Source organism: Helicoverpa zea, chromosome 31 (genome assembly GCF_022581195.2).
Source record: "Helicoverpa zea isolate HzStark_Cry1AcR chromosome 31, ilHelZeax1.1, whole genome shotgun sequence".
Lineage (NCBI taxonomy): Eukaryota > Metazoa > Arthropoda > Insecta > Lepidoptera > Noctuidae > Helicoverpa > Helicoverpa zea.
In genome coordinates, this window is record NC_061482.1 from 8,979,775 (window position 1) to 9,004,611 (window position 24,837).

Genomic DNA, 24,837 nt, shown 5'->3' on the forward strand with positions numbered 1-24,837 from the left:
GTCCACACCACCTGAGTTGTCGTTGCATTAACAACGCCTCCATTCCATACATATTAGACCGTCGGAGAACCTCCGTGTTGGAAACGCGATCTTGCCATTTTATTCTTAAGATCGACCTCAGACACCTAAGATGGAATGTGTCGAGTTTTTTTACATCTGACTTATATAGGCACCACGTCTCCGCGCCATACATAAGCAGAGGCAACACTAGTGCTTTGTAAACGTTAATTTTAGTTTGCAGCTTTATGTCATGGGATCTCCAGACACGGTCATTGAGTCGTCCAAATGTTGCAGCCGCGTTTGCGATGCGTAGAGGTATCTCTGAAGCTAGGGTGTTATCATTTCTGATATTGCTTCCAAGGTATTTAAAATGAGTTACTTCCTCTAGTGGCTTGCCATCCACTTTTACAGTCTCCTTGTCTAGTTCGTGTCCACGTGACGGTTGTTTGAGGATCTGTGTCTTAGCGATGCTTATGACTAAGCCAAATCTTATGCAGGACTGATGTAATGCATCGACGTATTTTTGCAAATATGTCAGGTTGTCAGACATAAGACACACATCGTCAGCGTAGAGAATTTCGAGGATGGAGATCTTAGTCAGTTTAGTTTTTGCCCTGAACCTTGAAATATCGAAAACGCCCTTATCAGTACGAACATTAAGTTGTATCTGATCATGACAATATTCCAAGGCATCTCTCATAACAACCGAAAAATAGATGGCAAAGAGTGTGGGTGCCATGACGCAGCCCTGTTTTACTCCACTCGTAATCTGGATTTCCTCAGAAAGTTCATTTTCATGCTGGACTTTCGCTTTCATGTCAGTGTGAAAATGACGTATGAGGTTGATGAACTTCTTTGGATATCCAGATTTCTGGAGAATAAGCCAGAGAGCATCACGTGGAACTCTATCAAATGCTTTCTCTAGATCGACAAAACACATGTAGAGAGGCTTTTGGTGTTCCAAGCTTTTCTCCTGAAGTTGCCTTACGACGGAGATGGCGTCGATAGTACCTCTGGCTGGGCGGAAACCACATTGACTCTCAGGCAGGTAATCCTCCGCTAAGCTACTGAGACGACTGTTAATAATATGTGCTAAGATTTTGCCGGCACTAGAAAGAAGTGATATGCCCCTATATGAGCTGCAGTCGGAGACATCTCCTTTCCCTTTATATAGCTTGCAGATCACCGCATCCTTCCAATCCTGTGGGACTTCTTCGGTCTCCCAGACCCTTAGGACAAGATGAAATAGTCTTTGTACGATGTTTTTCCCACTGTATTTGTAGACTTCCGATGGTAACTGATCCAAGCCAGGTGTTTTTGAGTTTTTGAGCCGTTTTATTGCCTTAACAAACTCTTCAAAAGTAGGTGGATCCTCTAGTTGTTGGCAGACAGGCATTTCTTTAAGATTGCTGATATATGACAAGTCAGCTCTGAGCGCATCGGGATTCAAAACATCATTGAAATGTTCTGCCCATCGCATTATTACATCGGCTTTCGATGTAACTCGGTTCTGCTTGTCTTTTGTATACATTGGTGCTATTTTTCTTGCCCGTGGACCGAAAATAGTTCGTATACCCTCAAAGAATCTGCCAGTCTGGTGAGTGTCTGCGTAGTGCTGCAATTCAGTAGCTTTCTCTGTCCACCACTTGTTTTTCAGCTCACGAACTTTACCCTTCAATCTCTGTGAAGCGTCCCTAGTGCTGCACGTGTCCGTCTGCTTTGAATTTAGTTGATGCCTGTGTTGCTCAACTAGCGTTCTTATTTCTATGTCGGATTCGTCAAACCAGTCTTGGTTCCTTTTCTGAGGTTTTCCTATAACTTCCTGTGCACAGCCATGCAGGTGTTTGGCATAGGCTCTCCATTCTCCATCTATATCACTAAGTTCAGCATCCGGAGCACTCGCAGCAAATTTTAAATCTAACGCTTTGCCTAAATCGGGTGAGGTGATAAGATTCGCGAAGGCCAGCTTGGAAGGAATTTTGTTTGGAGCTCGTCGTGGTGCTTTCAGTTGCAGATACATCTTTGATCGAATAAGGCGGTGATCAGTCCAGCCAACGGCGCCACGCATTGCTCTTGTAACAAGAACGTCACGCAGGTCCCTTTGACGGACAATAACATAGTCTAAAAGATGCCAGTGCTTGGATCTTGGGTGCATCCACGAGGTCTTGTGTTTCTCAGCAAGTCGGAAATATGTATTTGTGATACTAAGGTTAAATTGTGCACATAACGACAGTAGTCTAAGGCCATTATCATTACATTTACCAACTCCATGTTTACCGAGAGCACCGTTCCAGATATCAGATTCGGTGCCAACACGAGCATTGAAATCACCCAGCAAAATAACTTTATCACAAACTGGGATATTCTCAAGAGTTTGTCTTAGCTGTTGGTAAAACATCTCTTTATCTTCATCAGCAGAAGGCAGTGTAGGTGCATATACACTTATGAGATGGGCGTGCTTATTGCTGGCAATTGGGATCCGTAGAGTCATGAGACGGTCATTGACACCCTTGGGTAGTTCACTCAGATCTCTCACCAGACCATTGCGGATAGCAAAACCTACACCACTACCAGCCCTCTCGCTGGCGGGTCGTCCACTCCAGTAATAGGTGTAGCCTCCGAGCTGTTCACACAGCTCTCCCGTATCGCTTAAGTGCGTTTCGCTAATTGCGGCTATATCTATATTATAGCGAGCCAATTCCCTTGCTATAAGGGCGGTTTTTCTTTCTGGGCACAGGTTATGGTCATTATCGAGTAGAGTCCGTACATTCCATGTAGCGATGCATAGTTTTCGGTTTTTATTCGAATCGTTAACTTTTTTCTGTGTCTTCTGACCGCATTTGACGATGTCCAAGTGCCCGCGGTTTGACACTTGGATGATGGATGGGACAGACTATTTTTGGGCCACCTTTTCTAGACCCCTCCTCTATGCAGAGGAAAGCAGAGCGATCCTAAATAGGGCTGCTTTGTCACCAGTTGTGCTGCCGAACCCAGAATCCCGTCCCAATCGATTCCGGGAGCGACCACTCTCCCCTGGCCGCCTACGTGCAGAATGCTAACTAGAGCCTCGGTACATCGATACCTACGCCCCACCGCCAACATCCCATCGCCGCAGGGCTTTCATCGCTAAGATCCGGAGGTATATTTGCTAAGGTCATCTGCGCGTGACTTTGATTATAGTGGATATGCAGTTGCGCAAATACACACCCACTCTCTCGCTCCCGTTCTCTGTATTCCAATGGACTGGCAAGCCAATACGATTGGCAGAGGCAGGAGTGCAGCGAAAGGCCGTAAACTACTATATGGATCCTGATAAACGCCCTTGAGGTTTTTCGCATTACCCTGCTGCGTTATCCGTTATTATAGTTAAAGTTGGTACGGACTATAAAGACGGAGCAGACTCAGAATATATCAGAATGTTTTGTATATTATAGCTAATTCAAGCGACAAACAAAAACATGTTATTGTAAATATTGATGTTACCGTCCAAAAAGTCCGATGTAATCCACAGTTTAAAAAACTTCCCATTTTTAAGTTTTACTTATTCGATACTAACTTCCACTCACATTTATGATATTAGAAGGATTATAAGATAAATTAAATCATAACAAAACTGCTAATAACCATAATTAAGTTATATGAGAACTTCCTAATTCCTAGAAATCATGATTTATGATAGAACTATTACTACTAGTCCGTAGTATCTGATATGTTTAATGTTTTCTGTATTTTGATGCTATATCTTCTTTATAAATTGTCAGAGGTGAGTGTAGCAGAGATTTCATGACGGCGATAGATTACCTAAACGTCACGGGTCTGTTATTGAAACCCCTAACCGTCAACTCGATACAGGCAACAATGAAGACGTGATCCCAGTGCATTGTCGGTACAGAATAGGAAGGATTTACCAAGACTGAATAAAACAAGCTAGCATCTCGACTCGACCGTTAAATGCTTTGTAATCACATTGCACGGGCGTTTGTGGGCTAACCACACAATAAACTTTTGAGCTTCGGCTTGGCTATTGCTGTACGATTTCATTATAATTTGTTTTGTAGTCGACCCCTTTGGGATGATCGTCTTTGGGACATCGAGTTGGTAGTTGAACTTATGATTTGCACTTTCTACAAAAGTACTCTGAATTTTCACATGAATTTCGTTAGAATTTTAAATAGCGGCAAAACTATTGAAGTTGTTTGGTTGTATGCGAGACCAAAGAACTAAGTTCGGTTGAAAACAGCCAATATAATAATTTACTTTTCCTATTCTCAAGAAGTACTTTAAGCGTGTGTATCATCTGACACTTTAAACACAAAAAAATATAGCAGACAACCGCATACATGTGCAAAAACACCGAGAATAAAATTTTATGCATAGATATTTTAGAATAATAGCAGGTTCAATGTGGGTTCTGGAATGGTCCTATCGACTTCCAATTTATTCAGCGAGTTTAATGTATAAATCCGACGGATTTTCCGTTCCTAGCCACGCAACGCCTGGGATTCTTGCGGAAACCATAATGAATTTTATTACTTTTGCATTACAGCTGACCAAGTTAGTTATCACAAAATTAATTTGATATTGATGGCAGAAACCACCTACTTTCAAAGAAGCTTCACTGAACCTGTAAAATGAGGTGAAATATAAAGTATTTTTAATTTTAAATCATCTCTTCCTCACGCCAGAACGTAAACAATTGTTGCTTCCTAACTTAATATTTTGCATGCAGTTAACTAACAACAACCACAACAAGAAAGCTGCGCTCATCAGAGTATGCAAAGAAATCTTAGCAATTAATTATATATCATGAATTTAAAATAGTCATTCGTTTTTGGCCTCTAAAAAATATAAGAAAAATTATCTTTTGGATATGTAAACACAATAGTGTTAATAAAAGGTCGACTGGTAGAGAACGCCTAAGGCGTTAAGTCCGTCTTTGTACATTGTTTTTATTTTTGTAAAATGTGTGTAAAAAGTATAATAAATAAATAAATAGTGTTCCACAAATTCACACACTGGACTGTCTTAAGCAAACATACTAGAAATATTATCTATACTCTGTGGTTTTGTACATCCTACTTATATTATAAATGTGAAAGTTTGTGAGAATGTATGGATGTATGTTTGTTATTCAATCACGCAAAAACGGCTGGACCGATTTGATTGAAATTTGGTATGTAGATAGGAGATACCCTGGATTAATACATAGACTTTTTATCAACACACCACGCGGGCGAAGCCGCTGGCGGGAGCTAGTTCTCTATACATATGTAACGCCGTTGGTGTACCAACAAAAAAAATTATGACAATTGAAATAGATATACAGGGTTACTGGTAAGTAGACCGCATCCTTTCAGGAGGTGATAGTATAGGTCAATACGGACAAATTTGACCATGGCATACACTGGGCAAAAGTTAACCCGTTTCGAGATAATCGAATTTCAAGATCAGTCGTCTAGGTATACGTATTAATTCTCATTATTAGTGAAAAGTCTCGTTTTTGTGGATTTTTGTGTGTTTTTGGATAGATGATGAATCACTTCATAATAACAAACCATAAAACTGTACAAATCACAGAGGAAATTATAGCGAACAGCAATTACTTTTTTAAGAGCTATTTTCTCAAAAATATTACTCTTCATTTTTTTTGTGCAGAAAACATCTACATTTATCTAGCTATCCAAAAAGGCACAAAACACACTAAAATCCGCAAAAATGAGACTTTTAACTAATAATAAAAATTAATACGTGTACCTATATAGATGACTTGTAAATAAAAGATCTTGAAATTCAATTATCTTGGGTTAACTTTTGCCCAGTGTATCCCATGGTCAAATTTGTCCGTATTGACCTATACTATCACCTCATGAAAGGATGCGGTCTACTTACCAGTAACCCTGTATATTTAGTACGGATAACACTCACTTTAAAGAATGATACATAGTCAAACTATATACAAAGAATAATAAACTTCGCGTTTTTTCGTAGATAAATAATGGCATTTCAAATTAGGCTGGTTCGTAGGTACCCTTGATTTTCTTACGATGTCATGAGATAAGAAGCTTTCCCTTTGATACTTTGAACCCCGTAATTCACGTAAATGGCCAGGATTTTACCGTATTTCTTCTTTTGAAGATAATGGTCTACATGTAACTAACTCCGATAAGGAAAATTACCTCTTCTTGAAGTATCTACTACATGCAATGCAAAATCAAGATAAATTATCTTTCACGCCCCCGCATCACACAATTAAGTTCTGTCGAAGGTAGGTTTCGATTTATTTTAAAAAAACCTTTAATTTTTAAACACACTTTCGTATTTCGTTATTACATTTGGATAGAAAATACTTAGATGACATAGATTTTTACTAATAACTTAAGTTTCATAAAAACCGAAATTCATGAGCAAAGAAAGATAGATACATTATACAAAGGATTAAGCCGCAAAATGATTTCCCGATTAAAGTTTATAGAGGTTAAGTGACTACCACTGAAGACTGACAGAGAAGCCTTAGCCAGTCACGAACTGTGAGCAATTGACTTCTTGGCCAGCGCCGGCAGCCCATTCATCTCACACAATATAAGAAAAGACGTAATCATGTCTAGAGAGGAATCACGTCCAACGAGCGACAACGCCGGAATTCCGTCTGGCCCGACATCCCTCGTAGTCAGTAGATAATTTTCTTTACAAAAAGAAACGGATTTTAGGGTTCCGCACCCAAAGGGTAAATCGAGACCCTATAACTGAGACTTCACCGTTCGTCTGTCTCTAGGCTGTAACCTCATGAACCGTTCTAATTGGACAGTTCAATTTTTTACAGATTGTTGTTGCCCTACAACAACGGTTACTGAAAACAAGTATCAAATTAATCATTTCAGGGGGCTATTATGTTTTTATATTTTGTTGGCCTATCTGCTTAAGGAACCCATCGTGCGCGAGTCCGACTCCACTTGACCGCAATTTTTTGCTTACGGTTTTTGACCGGTGAAACAGCAGGTATTCTATTCACAGTTACAAGGAATAGGCGTGACGACCGGGCTATAAATAGTGATTCTAATTAGTTCCGGTTTTAGATTGTAACGAATTTTGGGCAAGTATTAATTATTTATTGAAAAAAAAAACAAACCATTTCTAAGATCTAACGCAACAATGATTGAGAGTGGGGCCTGGTGACGTCACGTCTTCCTATGTAAAATTTGTACTTAGAAGTGACCAAACCCAGAATTTAATCGTGTTGTGTTGTATCTTCGTTATTTGTTTGTGAGTGAAAATACTAATATTTATAATATTTCATTAATTACCTTGATCACCCAGGTTTTTGATACATTGCCTAGGTGTATAAAATCTGTTAGCGTCAGGTCCGCCGTCACAAATCACCGATCCTCTCGAAATACATATAGAAAATTGCTATCTAATTGCTACCAGCTACCATTAGTTGCTACCAATTGCTACCTTCGTGGTTTTGAGGATATTCAGCATCCTAAGGTGACAGCCATTCTGATATCAGGATGGCTGTCACTTTTCCCAGTGTGAAGAAACGGCTCAAAAGTATTGAGTTTTTTTTTCACCCAGAGTTGCTACCTAATTGCTACCCTACAGAATTAAATTTTAAACCACATCGATTCCGTGGATAAAAAGATATTAAAAAATATAGTTTTTGCGCCTAACAAAATCCTGATATCAGAATGGCTGTCACCTTAGGATGCTGAATATCTTCAAAACCACGAGGGTAGCAATTGGTAGCAACTAATGGTAGCTGGTAGCAATTAGGTAGCAACTCTCTATATGTATTTCGAGAGGATCGGTGATTTGTGACGGTGGACCTGACGCTAACTAAATTCTAAGCAATAGTCATATCTAAACAATAAGATTCACTGGATACGTGGCCTATAAAATCTACTGCAGAATCTCCCTCGAATATCTGAGATAAGCCTGCGTAGTTACCGAGTTAGGCATTTAAAGATAAAGAAAAAGTTTCCGATTCCAATTCAGCAGATGCTGCAAAAAGACGTTTGGAAAGTTATTGCAGTTCACTATGAACGCGAATGCCCCAAGTCCACCCGTCTTACTCCAAACAAGTAAAGACTTTACATAGCTCTGAATGAAAATAGGATTTTCTGAAAAAGGAAAAGTAGTAGAGAATATTGTTTTAAATTGGTAAAAACACAAACTGATAATTCAATGTTATTTGTCAGAAAAAATACAACCACAAAATACAAATTGTTAGTGATAACAATTTAAGGTGAATATGTGCGCTATATAATATTTAATTACACGATTGGGTATCTAGGAATTAATATGAAAAAGATATATTTATTAAAAATGTCTTTTTACCACAACTTTTTAAAAAGTAGAATTAATACCAATCGCCCTATTGTTACTCACTTAAACGACATACGACTTCTCCGGCATCAGAAACACAGGTAAGATATGAATAAAAAAGTCTTTGAATGACATATTCAACGACATCGAATACGATAGCATTACTCAAAATATTTATGAACGACTGTTGTCTCAAGGGACCTCTTATTTGCCGTCAAATATTTGTCTCACACATATTTGTCTTATTACATACGTGTATAGAGGGGTCAGCGGAAAATATGGTTTTAAACTTTTATAGTTCGGCCATTCAGAGAATGCGTTCCTGACACGTCGCGATTGAACTGACGACGTAACTACATTCATTGATTATTGATATAATAATGTTGTTTTAATGCTCCTCAATTGTTAAAACGGTAAACAACCAGCAAAAATATTTTTATCGTAACTGCAACGCCATTGCAAAGTTACGTCGTCAGTTCAATCGCGACGTGTCAGGAACGCATTCTCTGAATGGCCGAACTATAGGCTAGGTATGTTGTGTAGGCATGCTGGATTCAGAGGCAGGTAAGTAGTGCATTCTGCATATATATTTGTTACAATAAACTTTGCCAGGTCTTTCACTGACAACATAGCAATGAAACTTACAACCATGGCTAGACAGAAGCATGATGAGGACGACTTGACCGTGACTCAAATAGCACGATGCAGGCGTTACGGTCACGACTTGAGATGGCTAGGGAATCCTGGAAGGTTGACCTCGTATCCTTCAGTAGTAAGTGCAAGTTATGGTGTGAGTTACGATTGTCTGACTACTAGAAGAACACAAGAGGCGATCTTACAGTACCATACTTGGAAATGTCCTTCCATTGAGAATGACTTACATCTCAACTGGATTATCAGAAACGTTATATGTATCGTTTGATACAGAATGTAGGTTCTTTCCATTCCTCAATCATCATGCCATGCAATGCCATATTTTAATATAAAAATCTCAGGGGCCGGGGCCTAACATTCATCGTATACCATTCATTTACAAGACAAGCGGTATGATGCCAATGATATAGTCTCAAAACTTTCTGCTAACTTAACTTTTACTTTAAAAATCTGAACTATTTCCAATTTTTCAAACCAGCACATTTAAAGGTGAGTAAAATATTATTGAGCCGGTATTGGCTTCTTAATTAGGCAAATATGACCAGAAATTCTAGGTAGAATGGTAAATAAAGGAGCTTTACGACGCGATATGAAATTGCAATGAGGCGAAATTCTTGCCAGGGGGACTCTCAACAAATCCTACGATAACGCCTTCATTGCCCGCACGTCAACCCTCTTCTCCGTGCGTCTTCGTCACCGCTTCAATCTTTTCGCGGATATTACTCTTAAATTATGACAAAAGCGCCAGTTTGGGAGCTGCATAATAAAATCGTACTAGTGATGAATGGATCGCACCATTCATCATCATGATGTCTTATCAGAATATTACAAATATGCATATTTGTAATAATCAGATCTTATTACAATTTACACTCTTTTGCAAAAAAAGCGAACACCGAGCATGCGAAATCTTGGTTTCAACGACTTTATGTATGTTTCAAAAGGTTTTAATGGGTGAAGTATGTTCCTAGCATAAGGGTTAGAAAAGCATGCGCAAGTGTGAATTCTAAATTTTAATTTTGGAGATTTTCTAAGAAACTGGTTCGTCGGCGTTTTGAAAGGTTGGTAGGTAGTGCTGATCACAATTCGTCTCCTATCAGATTTCGACATTTAAAAGATACTAGTGATAGATGCAAAAATATTCATATGAAAATAAATGAGGAGGGTCAAAGTTATACAAAAAATCTAATTATTGCCCCGTTGAAGCTCTCATTAACTCCACAGATGTCGGGTACCTAAACGATGATTTGCAAGATCAATTGCTTTCGGGGTTTTAGAATCAACCCGGGTCTGGAAGTTGGTGATTGATACACCCGTGCATCGGAAATCGCGTTAATGTCAGTCTTGCGCCTGTCTCTCTCTAGTTTGTCGGATTTCCGTTCCATCAGGCTATGAGACTGAAGGAAAAGGGACTGCACTTGTGTCTGCGCAAATGCTTGAGCACTTGAGATTTATGTGATACGCAGCTGGCTGATTTACTGGTTACTGGTACAGCCTTTTTATCGTCCCACTGCAGGGCACAGGCCTCCTCTCACATGTAGAAGGGTTGAGCATTAATCACCACGCTTGCTCAATGCGGGTTGGTGATAGACTATATAATCCAGGTTTCCTCAAGATGTTTTCCTTCACCTTTTTATCAGCCATTGGTGTCCAAGATATACTTAGAAAGTACATACAAACTTAGAAAAGATGCATTGATACTTGCCTGAACTGGAATCGAACCCACCCTCGAGAGGTTAGTCCTTACCCAGTAGGCCACCACGACTATTTTTTTTGGCTGATTTTCTTACATGAATACAGCTGCCGTGGCCGATAATCGGCTAAGACACCATTATTATTATATTTTGGAAAATATATAGTGAAGATATTCTACGTAGGTACATAATATAATTTTTTATTGTATAATATTCGACACCAAATATTTTATTTTCGATAGCTATCTAACATGTCTTACGCGACACTAAGAGCATCTCAATGTTTTTGTTTCATTTCAGATAGAATGGAAACTAAACTTTGAACACTTTCATCAGAGATCCACTTAAAACATACGTATGTAGATCTAAATTGTTTTGTGTGTTCGATTAGTTCTGCATTAAAATTTAAATCTTGTATAGTAGCCATATTTGAAAGGCTTAAATTCGAGATCTGAAATCATGAACCCGCATTGAGCAAACCTGGTAATTAATGCTCGTTACTTCTCTGAGGGAACTGGTCTTAACGCTAATGTGGGACAGAGTAGACCAACCAAAAAATCGATATGGATTTGAATCATAGAAAAATCTTTTTATTCTTAAAAATGTGTACCTATACTCAAACAAAACGCACTAAAGCAAAAAAAAAAAAACTTTTTACAGCAAAATTAATCTTTTCACGTGGCTTTAAAAGTTAGTGTCTGTAGATCTGTTGATTGAGTTTATTTTGTCCCTTTCAGTGCTTTGTGAAATCGGTAATTTAGATTTTATGCTTTTCTATCTTGGGGTCCAAAACTATTTTAATACCCACAGTGGCAAAGCCTAACGTAAAATGGTGGAAAGTTCTTTTGCATATGAATAATATATGCCTAATGTGGCAGTTATAACATATTTTATGATGTAAAGATCTCATAAATTCGAATGAAATTAGACCAAACACATGGTAGTTGCTACATACCGATGTGGAGTTCGCTTGACTTTCTGTCGTAGTCATCATCAGATCCAGAACTGATGACAGTGCGATAAAACCGCAAGCATTCCAAGCAACTTTAATTTCGGCCACTTATGACATAAAAAGGTGCAAAGGTTAATTTACTATATTGGTTTTAGGATTACTGCGCTTGCAGCAGTTATACCAAAGCCTGCAACCGGGAAATGCAACGTTCCGAATTTCAAATGTGAAGCGAGTCTCCAATGCATCCGACGTCGTCGAGTACCTTCGAGCTATCGAGAAGCTGGACCGATGGAGTAACAAATATGTTGTGCTAGACTCTACAACTCAACTAGCAAAAGCCACGCTAATTTTGCACGTACGTGACGTGCAGCTCGGCCGAAGAAACTACCATTATTTCTTAAGCGGACTGGTGAGTAATCCCTCAAGCTCATTGTTAGAAAGCTAATTGTGAAATTCAAGATCCCGACTTAGCAAGTTTCTGTAACTAAGTGTATGCGGAGTTTCAACGCTTAGTACTTTGAGTGAATAAAGTATTTTTTGTTTAATAAGGTATTGGATGATCGCTGGGAAAAAGAAGTAACCGAATTTGGTGCTATCAACATTACTGGATTTCGACTATTGGATTTTTCTCGTAAAATTGTGCGGGACTTCATTGATGTTTGGAGAAGAGAAACTATTTCAGTAAGTAAAAAGCTTTTTTAGTTACTCCGGCCTAGAAGTCGCTGTCTAGTAGATACGACTAGGTACCTAATAATAGTTTAGCATTCCAGTGACTTCATAGCTCTTTTACAAAAGTAGAAAGTTCTCATCAATACGAGTAAGCATATAACCAATGATTTTGAACGACAAGCGAGTTTTGACAAGTATCGTAAATTCGTGATACTAAAGGCTGTCTGCGGATTTCAATAACCGATTCAACCATTGTTTTGCGTTTAGAGATTGAAAGACATAACTTATACAAGGTGATTATTTGCATTTGTACCATATTTCAGGAGGAGGACATAAAATACGTAAATAATCGATTAATGTAATGTAACGCAAAACATGAATGGATCGATTATTGTAACCCGCGATGAATGCGTGTCCAAATTAGTTGGGGATACCCTTATAGTTTTGCCATGTGTTGACACGTACACTTGAAATATTCACAGAAAATTGAGTATATTCATCTTCCTGCTGCCCTTATCTGTTTTCGTCTTCCATACTCTTCTATCTGCCGTCATCTTACGAATAACATTCTAACCATACCGACTTCACCATCGGTTCATTTTTTCTTTGGTCGGCCACTTCCACTATATTCGTCGACGTTCATGTCCAAAACCTTCAAATTTTTTTTTAGTAAAACCCTAACACGACTTTAATTTTAATTTCCTACACATAATTTGAATTTATTTACTTAACCATTTTAACTTATTATTAAAATAGGCGCAAGCGGCTCTTACGTATGACGCAGTTCAAGTCTTGATCGATGCTGTTCTTCGTCTGATGCGCAAGAAACCTGATATATTACGAGCTACACTGAGACGCGCTAGCCAAAACAACAGCAAAATTATGGACTGCAATCCTAAGAATAAACTCATCCCTTTCGAACATGGAGAGAAAATATCCCGGATGATTAAAAAGGTACGTAGACTGGAGATTTTCTTAATGATACCGCAGCACAGACTTTGAAACCACATTATGAACCCTTGCGTTGTTTTGTTCTAAGCTTCCTTTCAAAGCTACCTTAATATGTACTGCGACGATCATATAATGATCCCCAACTCACTGTTTACTAATGTTGCAAATAATGCAGGTAACAAACTTATATATTCAGGAGTAAACTTAAATCCTATAAAGCTTGTGCGAATGGCTGGTTTCAATTTATACCTATATTCAAAAAGGATGTTAAGCGAATGTTCTGTAAGAAATCCACGTAAGATGTATCCTAATAGGTACAACAAATGTGCACATAAAACTTCAGCAGCATAATAAGATGTTATTTTGTGCCATGGCAGTCAATAGCTTGTGGTTAAGAAATAACCTTGGTGTTCATCGGATATGGCAGCACAAATACTCATAAGCGTTGAATGAATGCTACATACATGCAAGACACTAATGATCCTTCAATTTTGGGCAAAGCATTGCATCTAATGAATACCAAATGCGAGGATTTGAATTTCTAACGCACTAACTGAAGGCAAAATAACGTTCTATGTGTTCATTTTAGAAGGTTGATGATAACCTAGGTACCGTAAATTTCCACCTATAGGTAAATGTTGTATGTTTTCTTGTCGATATATGTTCCTATCATGTATTAGTACGATTGAAAGACGTTAACCGTTTAAGCGTCAACTGGTAGTTTTACAATGCAATATAAATAAAAGCACTCCAAATAAAAAAAACAAAAGGAATAATATTTTGCTTATACGACAAGAATCGTCTTCTTTTGTGCCAGCGAAAATTGTGAAAGGATGACACAAGTTGCGGCGCCCGTCGTTATACAATGCTCTAAGGTCGCAGTGTAGTTTTATCCCTTCGAATCCAAAACGGCGTACCGCGCTGATGTCAAAGCGTGCTGCGGTGAACACAATACTTACCCCACGTCAAAACCCATGACTGCTTGTGATCGTTAATATTTTATATACTTAATGTCTAATGGACATGAGTTCCTTTGTTTTAATTCGTGAAAGCAATAATGTAAACAACAAATTGAGGGATTTACAAGCACACAGGTGCTGAATACGGGTCTTGTCTTTTATATCGGGTGTGCAAAGTGGGCGGGCGCGGAGTTTCCGAGACCTTGACGATTAATTAGGTTTCGTTGGGTGACGCGTAATTAACCCTCGCACTTGGTAACTGCCTAAATTCGTAAGCAGGAAATATGAACCCTTCCATTTGGCATTTATTTTTTAACTTAAAGCTGCAATGCGAATCAGTGTCATGAGTACTTTATTGTGAAATACTGAAGTGATATTAAATTGAAACACAATAGGAGGTCCTTTATTTGTTTTAGACGGAGGTCGATGGAATAACCGGCTCTATAAGATTCAACGAACAAGGACACCGCAAGAATTTTACTCTGCAAGTCATGGAAATGACTGTGGATGGTGATATCGTAAAGGTATCGTGAAAACGTCTAGCTGATCCTTTTTTTATACATTCACGTACAATTTCTAATCCCCGGTGCTAACCTTGATGTATCTCTCCGTGATATCGTAATTTGTAAAGCTTTTTTTTAGTACAATACAGAAACATTCTTTATGAAGATTTAATTACCTTTAAAAAAAAATTGAAAAGAATGAAGTAATCAGTAACTGAGTATACCAACTAACTGCCGTTAACAATATTCTGTCTAATTTTTTGTTCTCATAAGACGGGAATTTGAAATAATTTGTATGGGGCTAATAAATAAATCAGCCGATAGATATAATACAAGCTGTTGATTTGCATCCGTGCCATAGTTAAGGACGTAATTATACTAATGATTCTCAACCTAAAACAACACGGAAATTCGTCAATGTCACCTACCCGTTTTCAAACTCGGCGCGTGTGTTTCTGGCCTCAAAATAGTGCTGCGCTCTCACACAAAGCATACGCAACGATCACGCATAAATTTCATTCATAAAATTGGGTTATTTCTGAAATACTATGAAATTACAATGGCAAAAATTTACTATTTCCCGTTTACTGTAATTCCATACGATTATTTACGTATTTTATGTCAACCTCTTAAAATATGGCACAGATGCAAATCAACACCTTGTATTTAGAACGTCCGTACGTGCTTAGGTTATTGAAATTACAGTTAATGTTATAGTGAACCATTTTATTTTTATATGGTAGTAGTTATATTATTAAAAATGCATCTTTGAATTCTTAAACCATGTTTATTCAAGTGATATATTAAATTATAAATGTTGCGACAGCCAAAATCTCTTTATAAGAAATATGTTTTTTGATCTGGAGGATAAAACGGGACCCTGTTATTAAGGTGCTGCACTGTCCATCCGTGCGACTGTCACCATAATGTATCAAGAACCGTGATAGCTAGACAGTTCAAATTTTCACAGATGTATTTCTGTTGCCGCAATAACAACCAGTACTGAAAACTGGAATAAAATAAATACATAGTTTAGGGGGTTCCAATTCATCAGACATGATTTTTATGAACAATGGCACGGAACCCTTCGTTTATTCGACAACTATTTGGCAGATTTTGTTTGTTTCATTTTTACTGTTGCGAAGCTTGACTATACCCGAGTAACGAAGGCTTATATTATACTTTGTACCCACATTATGCGGATGAAACCGCGGGTAACAAACAATTATATACATATATACAATCTTAAATTGTTGTTATGGTCAAAATCTTTCGGTACACGAGACTGACTAGTGATTGAGTGGTTTAAGAAAGAAAACAGATTTTAATGATTTGATTAATATCTAATTTTATGAATTATTTTCGTCACTGACATTCGTCTGTCTTAAACTTATAGGTGGCGACTTGGTGCGAAAACAAAGGCCTTATTCCTGTCATCCCCAAGCTAGATCATCCTGCCGTGCCGGGATCCTACGACCGCAACAAAACTTATATTGTGACCACCATCGAGGAGCCCCCGTATATAATACGCGAGGACCCTGAAGACCCGGAATTTAGACCTGACGAACCATTCAAAGGATTTTGTGCAGACCTTACAAAAATGATATCTGAAAAATTAGAAATCAACTGTAAGTAAAACTAGATTTGAATCTATCGTTGACTAAAATCGTAAATGTAATGTGAATTTGTATCTCGACCACATTTACAGCCTATAGAAATTCACAAAACAAAATTGTAAAATATTTATTAGGTAAAGCTTTTACCATGGATAGACTAGACAGTTGATAAACCTACGTAGGTAATCCAAATTCTTCTTAATATTTTCATACTTCTACATACATATTATACAACGTGCTACATCATATTATAACCATGTTGAACACATACGTTACGAGCCCTGGCCAACTTCAAACTTAGTTGGCCGACATACACTTTGAAAAATCAGCATGGAGATGAATGATTGAAGACAGGGTAGTAGAGGATGGCGATCAGTGATCTCGTGTCACGCGCTCAATTCGCGTCTCTTTCTCGCTTTCCTTCATTGTCACAAATACAGGTACTTACGAACACTGATACACGAGAATTGGATTGAAACTGGAATCCGCAATCCAATTGCTAATAAAAGTAATACAAGACACATAGTTAGGTACCCAAGAAAATAGGAAAGGCTAAACTTCAAATGATCTCCATTTAAGGACCTTGAACATCATCCTTGTTATATGTATAACAAAAAACCACAATTTAATTCCATTCGACTTGTTTGGCAGATGAAATAAAGATAGTAAGGGATGGCAAATATGGAAACGAGGACCCAAAAGTACTAGGTGGCTGGGACGGAATGATTGGCGAACTTATAAGAAAGGTATTGTAATAAGTCTTTTAAACAATTACCTCATTAATAATAACAGCTCCACACATATGGCAGACAGCTTTACCTTATAGCACAACGATGTCGAGTTTATCTTTATTGAGAAAAAAGATTAATGACATAATTGAATGAAAACGCAAACTTGTGCACTTAAACGAAAATTTATATATTATTATGCACGGATTAAATTTTAATGGTGTAGCCATAGCATATCCTTGGCCTAAGCCCTAAAAAGAAATAGCTATCACGGTGAGAAGGAGCGATAGATAGGCTACAGTTTCTGGCCCACCTCCTTGAAAGAAAAGAGTTTTACAGTTACTACGAAATGTACGCAATTCCTAAAATGATGTATTTCTATAAGTAATTGCTTCTTCTCCTGTTACAAAAATACAAAAAATAGTTAAAGATTCTGCCATAACAAAAATACCTGTTTTTTTAGGGTTCCGTAGCCAAAATGGCAAAAACGGAACCCTTATAGTTTCGTCATGTCCGTCTGTCCGTCTGTCCGTCTGTCCGTCTGTCACAGCCGATTTACTCGGAAACTATAAGTACTACAGTGATGAAATTTGATGGGAATATGTGTTGTATGAACCGCTACAAAAATATGACACTAAATAGTAAAAAAAAGAATTGGGGGTGGGGCCCCCCATACATGTAACTGAGGGATGACATTTTTTTTTTCGATGTACATACCCGTGTGGGGTATCAATGGAAAGGTCTTTTAAAATGATATAAAGTTTTCTAAAAAACATTTTTCTTAAAGTGAACGGTTTTTGAGATATCAGCTCTCAAAGTCGTAAAAAGTATGTCCCCCCCCCTCTATTTTTATAACTACGGGGTATAAAATTCTAAAAAAAATAGAGGTGATGCATGCTAATTAACTCTTTCAACGATTTTTGGTTTGATCAAAGTATCTCTTATAGTTTTTGAGATAGGTTGATTTAACTGTAATTTACGGAACCCTTCGTGCACGAGTCCGACTCGCACTTGGCCGGTTTTTATATATTTAGGTTCGATATTAAGTATTTGCTTTATTTATGCTGAATAAATACATATCGGACCTAAATTATAATATTGTAGTCAAATCTAATATTGTTATTTAGACCAGGTAAGGCTGCCAATTCAATTAATAACAATAGTCGAGTAACGGGCATTGCTATGCGTTCATTAAAAGCGACGCTTAGTTAAAGTAGCCGCTCGGTTATACCGGGCACGCTATGTGACGGTGTTTGAATAGATATGGAATGTGGAACACAAATTAAGTTATACTAACGTCGTTTGCACAACTGCTCATCTTGCCCATCTAGCCCTATCGCAGTCTACTGGCTTATTTATTCGACATATAATACAATGGACGACCATTACCTTATTGAAATGATATTTTCAGGAAGCGGATATCGCTATTGCACCTCTGACAGTAACCTTAGAACGCGAGTCCGTAATAGATTTCAGCAAGCCGTTCCTTTCTTTTAACTTAAAACCCAACGTCGCTTCGAACAGTACTGGCGCCATATTTAGTTTCCTTCAGCCATTATCAATGGAAATATGGGTAAGTCAACATCATACAAATACTCTGCGAATTTTAATAAAAAAAATATCTATTCTCTACTAATTTACGCAATCAAAGGGTATGGCCGTTTAGCCTATCATGTCGCACTTCGTGTACATCTACAAAGGGAATGAAAACAATGTACATGTATATTACAAAACTATATATGTATATATATTATTAGGGAAATATTGTTCAAGTAAAATAAATGCAACTATATACTAATGAATATAATGGTTGTTTTCAGCTCTCCATCGTTTGCAGTCTGTTTGCTGTGAGCGTAGTGCTATTCATAGTATCTAGATTCTCTCCGTATGAGTGGCGAGTGGTTTCTTTTACGGATTCACATATCACTGAACATTCAGACCTGGCAACTACGAAGGTAATACAGAAAATAATTTAATTCTCATATGAATGAGCATTTTATTGAAATTTACAAACGATGTTCCAGACTACCGTGGTGAATGAATTTAGCTTTTGGAATTCGATGTGGTTTTCGCTTGGGTCTTTTATGCAGCAAGGCAGCGATATTAACCCCAGGTCAGACAACATTCTCATTTTTCATCGTCTAAAGATTTATTCGCGAAAGCACATGATTTCATAGGTTTACTGCTGTTTTAAAAAGTAATTGCATCCTTAATGTAAATCCGAGATTTAATTGTAGGTATGTGTTTAGTAAGAAGTTATTGTAGTTTTTGGCAATTACTGTAGAAGAAGAAGAAGTTATTGTAGTAAAGAAATTCATAATTTTTCATGCTCATTTCCCAATTTATCTTAGTGGTGGAGTTTCTGTGGGGTTTGACCTCAAAAAATCGTTACTGTGAATGAGTCTTTCTGGTTGTTGACGAATTAATAACAATTTTAAAAAACTTTTTTACAAAAAAATTAAACCGACTTCCCAAAACACTAAAAAGCAAAAAAAAATCTATTTTTAGGTGCATCGGCCTAGAAGTCGGTGTCTAATGGATGTTACTAAGTTAATTTTGCCACCGACTTCTAGGCCGATGCACCTAAAAATAGATTTTTTTTTGCTTTTTAGTGTTTTGGGAAGTCGGTTTAATTTTTTTGTAAAAAAGTTTTTTATTTAAAGCTTTTCAGTGATACGAATAGTTGTCACTATCCATACAAGTGAGAAGTTCTCATCAATACAAAGAATATAAGTCCAAATACGAGGTATTTTACATATTCAGTTGTCGAGTTCCCTCGACTTACTTTCTCTGGTCTCCATCATCAGGTCAGCTCCAAACCTTCACTGTTGCAAAGGTCTTGTCAATACAAATAATTTAAGCCCAAACACGAGGTAGTTCACATATTCAGTTGTCGAGTTCCCTCGACCCTCTCTGGTTTCCATCATCAGATCAGCTCCAAATCTTCACAGTTGAATAGTGCTTTTAGGCGTACACCTGAGTGTCAAGTTTTTACCCTATGTATGCCTACAACTTTCGAAGGTTGCCCTCGATTTCTCAGGGTTTCCATCATCAGATCCTGACCTGATGACTATGGGACCACCTCGGGAGTATATCCTATCAAACAAAAAAAGAATCATCAAAATCGATTAATAACTGGCGGAGTAATCGCGTAACAAACATACAAAAAAAAAAAAAAAAAAAAAAAAATACGGTCGAATTGAGAACCTCCTTTTTTGAAGTCGGTTAAAAAGAGATTTGATTGTTTCTTTGTTTTGTATTGGCTCTAAAACTAGTGAATCGATTTGAAAAAATATTTCACTGTTCCTACATGATCTCCGGGTCCATATTTTATCCGTGTACGGAAAGAAAATCTCCGGGATGCGAATGAAATCGTGGGAAAGAGCATAGAAACATTTTTTTTTTCAGTTAATAAAGATAGTTACATTAATTAAAACCATAAGTAGGTACTTACTACTGCTATTGAATGCTTTAAATGTTTTTTTTACATACATACACAGCATTACTATGAAAATTCCAGGTCTGTGTCAGGAAGGATTGTGGGATGCGTGTGGTGGTTTTTCGCTCTTATAGTAATATCTTCGTATACGGCTAATCTAGCTTCATATCTGACACTCTCGCGCATTTCGGAACCTAGCCAGACGTACAGTAAAGTAGCGATGTGTCCAGAGGTAAATGATGAGTATTTATAGAAATTATTCATTTAAAAGTAGTGGTTGCTATGGAAATTGTGTAAATATTTACACATTTGTATACAAAATACTATGTTATTTACCTATTTTATTTTTTTCTATTCAGGATACAGTTGATGGACCGAAACCTACAATCGAAGTTCCACAAGAACCACCCGTAGATGAGCATGGCTGGCTTGCATTTCTTATGGACCGCAGCGCTGAACCGGAAGATAAACCTTGTGAGATGATAGTCACTCTTACAAATTCTGGCTATAAAGATTTTGCCGTTGGTGTACCAAAAGGATCTCAACTGCGGTAAGCATTCTGGCATATTTTTTTCACTAATGCGGTTCTTATATTTTATGTCAACCAATGCGAATTGTGCGCGCGATATTTGCATTGCGAATGTTTTGCGAATTACTTTTCCCTAATCTCTTTAAAGCTCTTCAATGTTTTCATTAGAGAGTGTTTTATAGGGATGGCGTGAATATGGCCTTACAATCGCTGAAGGAAGAGGGTGAGATACCGAGACTTGTCAGAAAATGGTTCACCAAATCTGAATGTGATGCCCCTGACACTGTAAGTGTTTATATCATGTAATGTGTACGTACTGTAAAAAATACAGTTTTTTCGTCGTAATTTGGGCTCTTTTGTATGTGTGAGTGTTTGTGCAAATAAAATTCAATTATAACGTACTTCTACTACAACTAGCTTCCGCCCGCGTGATGTATTGATAAAAATTAGTCTATGTGTTAATCCAGGGTATCACTTACCAAATTTCAACCAAATCGGTCCAGCCGTTTTTGCGTGAAAGAATAAAAACATACTTACATCCATACATTCTCACAAACTTTCACATTTACAATATTAGTAGGAAGTAGGATATTAGAAGAATTATAAATATTATTGTAAGCATAATTATCTTTTTAGGATATTAAGGGATCTGAACTGACACTTAGTCAAGTGGCTGGTTTGTTTTACGTTCTGGTTGGAGGTTTGACATTGGCTATGGCGGTAGCCTTGTTCGAGTTTTGTAAGCATGGACGAGCAGAGGCGGCTCGGGCTAATGTGCCGTTGCGAGCTGCCTTGCAAGCCAAGACAAGCCTCTCTTCTAACACGGAACGTAAGATGACGCAATCACAACGTGGACCACAACGCGAACATGACCGCCTTGGTTGGAACGGAGGCGCCTTTGGTGGCGTAAGTATCAAATTATACATGTATAACACTTTTCAGGCAGAACCTGTCTTGAACATCTAAACCTTTTCTTTATATGATCTTTAATTTCAACCTAAACTAAATTAAGCTATAATTTATGTTTTGTATATCATAGCAGTACTACAGCCCCGCTACCCAGATTGGTCAAGAGGAGACGGCGTTGCATTCTAGCTTTACACAAGTTTGATCCGCGGCCCGGGAGGCGACCACTCTGCGTCGGCCATCCCACTCCAAGAGGAGCCAGTCCAGCTCCGTTGATCTGTACCAATTGTAAACAACCCGGCAATCTTCATGACTACTTATTCAAGCTGATAACGGATTCGATGGTTTTTAAGATCGCAAAAAAAAAATACAAAAAGTAAAAAGAATATAATCAGAAGCATATTTAACACCGAAATGAAAGAACACCTGCAATGACCCTCGCTCCGGGTTTTAATGTGCAGTGAATTGTAAATATATTCAGATAATTTTCGAAAATAATGGAATACTTATACATAGTAGCACTATACATTAAAACATACTTCTACATTTTGAAAGTCAAAATCTGACAAACCTTCTAAACTTTCCATTTATTTCTTACAATTTAACATTTCGCAGGGAAAGGAAAATGTCGGACATTGTTTTTGTTTCTTTTTTAAATTTTAAAACGTATTTGTGCGTTTAGGAAGCCTCTGATTTTCACGAAATAAAAGAAAATGCGCCCACTGTACATGTAGCCGCGGGGGGAGACTTTCAAAAAACCACCCAGGTTACTTCCTGAACCCTATGTGTTCCAGTACCGCAGTAACTTTTACCTGCTTTTCCGCAGCTCCCACAGATTTTTACGGTAACGGGTCCCTGCTATTAAATTTTGACAAAACATTAATGTGGAATACAAACGCGTTCGTTCGTTGCAAGACAGAAGGATGGCTGCCACCCATAATTTAGATGACCTTATATTCGTTTCATGGCTCACTGCCCCATCTTCAAGTCTTGTCACCATAGCTAAGCAGTGCCCGATAAAACAGATAACCTAGCCCTAAGGTTCGGCAGTTAGCAATGTTTAGAAACTACGTAAAGAGCTTCTGATGCACTACCGACCACATAACCTCCGACATAATTGTTGGGTTAGTGTAAGTTAATGGCACCCCATGGCCCGTTCATTACTGTTTGAGAGTATCAGAAGCATTTCACGAAAATCTATCAGAACTCAAATATGAATTAGGTACTGAATATAGGGATATTATAAATTGCATATCAAATAAATAATCGCCTATCAATAAATACTCATCATTTATATTCTTTTTTACATCAAATAACTTACTTCACTACAAATAAACTAAATGTTTAACAAAACTCAAACTGCAGATAATTCGAAATTATACATCAATATGACATTGCTTTTTTTACTACAATGCAATACAGTTAAATTTATTCTTGTACAAAAATACTACATACATAGCATTAATACTGACTGCACAGCAAATTTTCCATATTTCATAGCAAAATTACTATCCCAGTCGCATATTAACCAGTAAGTACAACAAAACCTGTTCATCATATTTGTCTTCATTTTCAAGAAGCCATGCTCGGCAAATGTAATGATTATTATAACAAAAAAATCCTGTCACATTGCATTATTTCTAAAAACAGAACAAATTAACTGAAAAAGGTCGAGAAGAAGAGTGACGCGAGCGAGTAAGATAGAGTTCAATTAAAAAACATTGTATTAAAAATTGAAGCTAGTAACGAAAACGAATCGCTGCAAAACCGACTCCACGTAGTCTTGTTTGCCCTACCCCTAGAGTGCAATTCAAAACCGCGTAGGCGCGGAGGGGCGAGGCGGCCTGCGAGCTGAGGAGCAGGTAGTTTTAACGCTCGCCGAAGCGGTTGAGGCTGGCCGGCTCTGCCGGCCAGTAAGCCGAAGCTGCGGTGGTGAGCGTGAAAATCATCTGCGACGATAAGCTCGCATGGGACCGCCGGAGCCACGAAGCGCCGGAGCCGTGACAGCAGCCATGCTTGTTTGCATGCTTCTTACAGGAAAATAAAAATTCCAAAACTATGCCAAAAGATGATTCTGACTATAAACATTCTGAAATATGATATTATAGTAGTAGCCTTTTAATGACTACTTATATGAAATGTATGCCAAAAGGAAATACTGACAATGACTGACAATGCACCAGCCCTATTTTTTTTAAGAACTATAATATGTATGTGCAAGCATATCATCGGACTTGCGATCCGACTCAAGTACGTGGCGCCACCTGCAGAAGCTAAAAATGTTGCCTATTGGGCAAAAAAGGAAGCGTGTACGCCCCGCGAAAGCAAGACGCGCTTTAATAATTCAATAAATTACAATTTTGTATTTAATTTTATATTTTTTTGCTGATCTCATTATGCCGTAATTAATAAATAATAAGATGACTGTGACTAATAAAAAGCTGTTTTATTCAGAAAAACTGCTGTAAATAATATAAAAATAGAAGCTATATTTAAAAGAAAAAGAGTTAACATGTATAATGTGCATTAAGATTATTAGCTGTGCATTGATGAAAAAGCTTTTGCTTTAGGAAAAATCGCTGTACGCTGCGAAAATAAATTGTAGTGTGTTTAGTGATATTTTGAGTTGAATATTTTGCTGTGCAATCAGTAATTTTGATGGGAATTCGGAATTTTATTGCATAGAAAAAGGATATTTTTTGATATGCGTTTAAATACTACCCCTGAATATATACCGTGACACTAAATTTTTTAAATGAATGATGTTGTTCCTGTATAACAATATTTTTTTTGAAAGATAATAATTTGGGCACTTTAGTTAATGTTTAAAAAGCCTGGCGTATTTTACAATGTAGATGAATATCAGGGTCTTAAAATTACGTGTTTAGTGAGTAAAACTTTTTTAATTAGGTGAC

At 37.6% G+C, this 24,837-nt stretch overlaps 1 protein-coding gene across 1 annotated transcript in view; it reads left to right on the forward strand.

The window, feature by feature from the left end:
- Positions 1 to 22,127, forward strand: part of LOC124645266 (glutamate receptor 1-like) — a 58,892-nt gene extending 36,765 nt beyond the window's left edge. Inside the window, exons 4-17 of the mRNA XM_047185063.1 lie at positions 11,778 to 12,031; positions 12,172 to 12,303; positions 13,048 to 13,245; positions 14,618 to 14,725; positions 16,101 to 16,332; positions 16,972 to 17,066; positions 18,460 to 18,621; positions 18,869 to 19,003; positions 19,073 to 19,161; positions 20,569 to 20,719; positions 20,847 to 21,037; positions 21,199 to 21,301; positions 21,653 to 21,922; positions 22,056 to 22,127. Coding sequence (XP_047041019.1) covers positions 11,778 to 12,031; positions 12,172 to 12,303; positions 13,048 to 13,245; positions 14,618 to 14,725; positions 16,101 to 16,332; positions 16,972 to 17,066; positions 18,460 to 18,621; positions 18,869 to 19,003; positions 19,073 to 19,161; positions 20,569 to 20,719; positions 20,847 to 21,037; positions 21,199 to 21,301; positions 21,653 to 21,922; positions 22,056 to 22,127 — 2,192 coding nt within the window. The remainder of the gene's footprint in view (positions 1 to 11,777; positions 12,032 to 12,171; positions 12,304 to 13,047; positions 13,246 to 14,617; positions 14,726 to 16,100; positions 16,333 to 16,971; positions 17,067 to 18,459; positions 18,622 to 18,868; positions 19,004 to 19,072; positions 19,162 to 20,568; positions 20,720 to 20,846; positions 21,038 to 21,198; positions 21,302 to 21,652; positions 21,923 to 22,055) is intronic.
- The last annotated feature ends 2,710 nt before the right edge of the window (positions 22,128 to 24,837 follow it).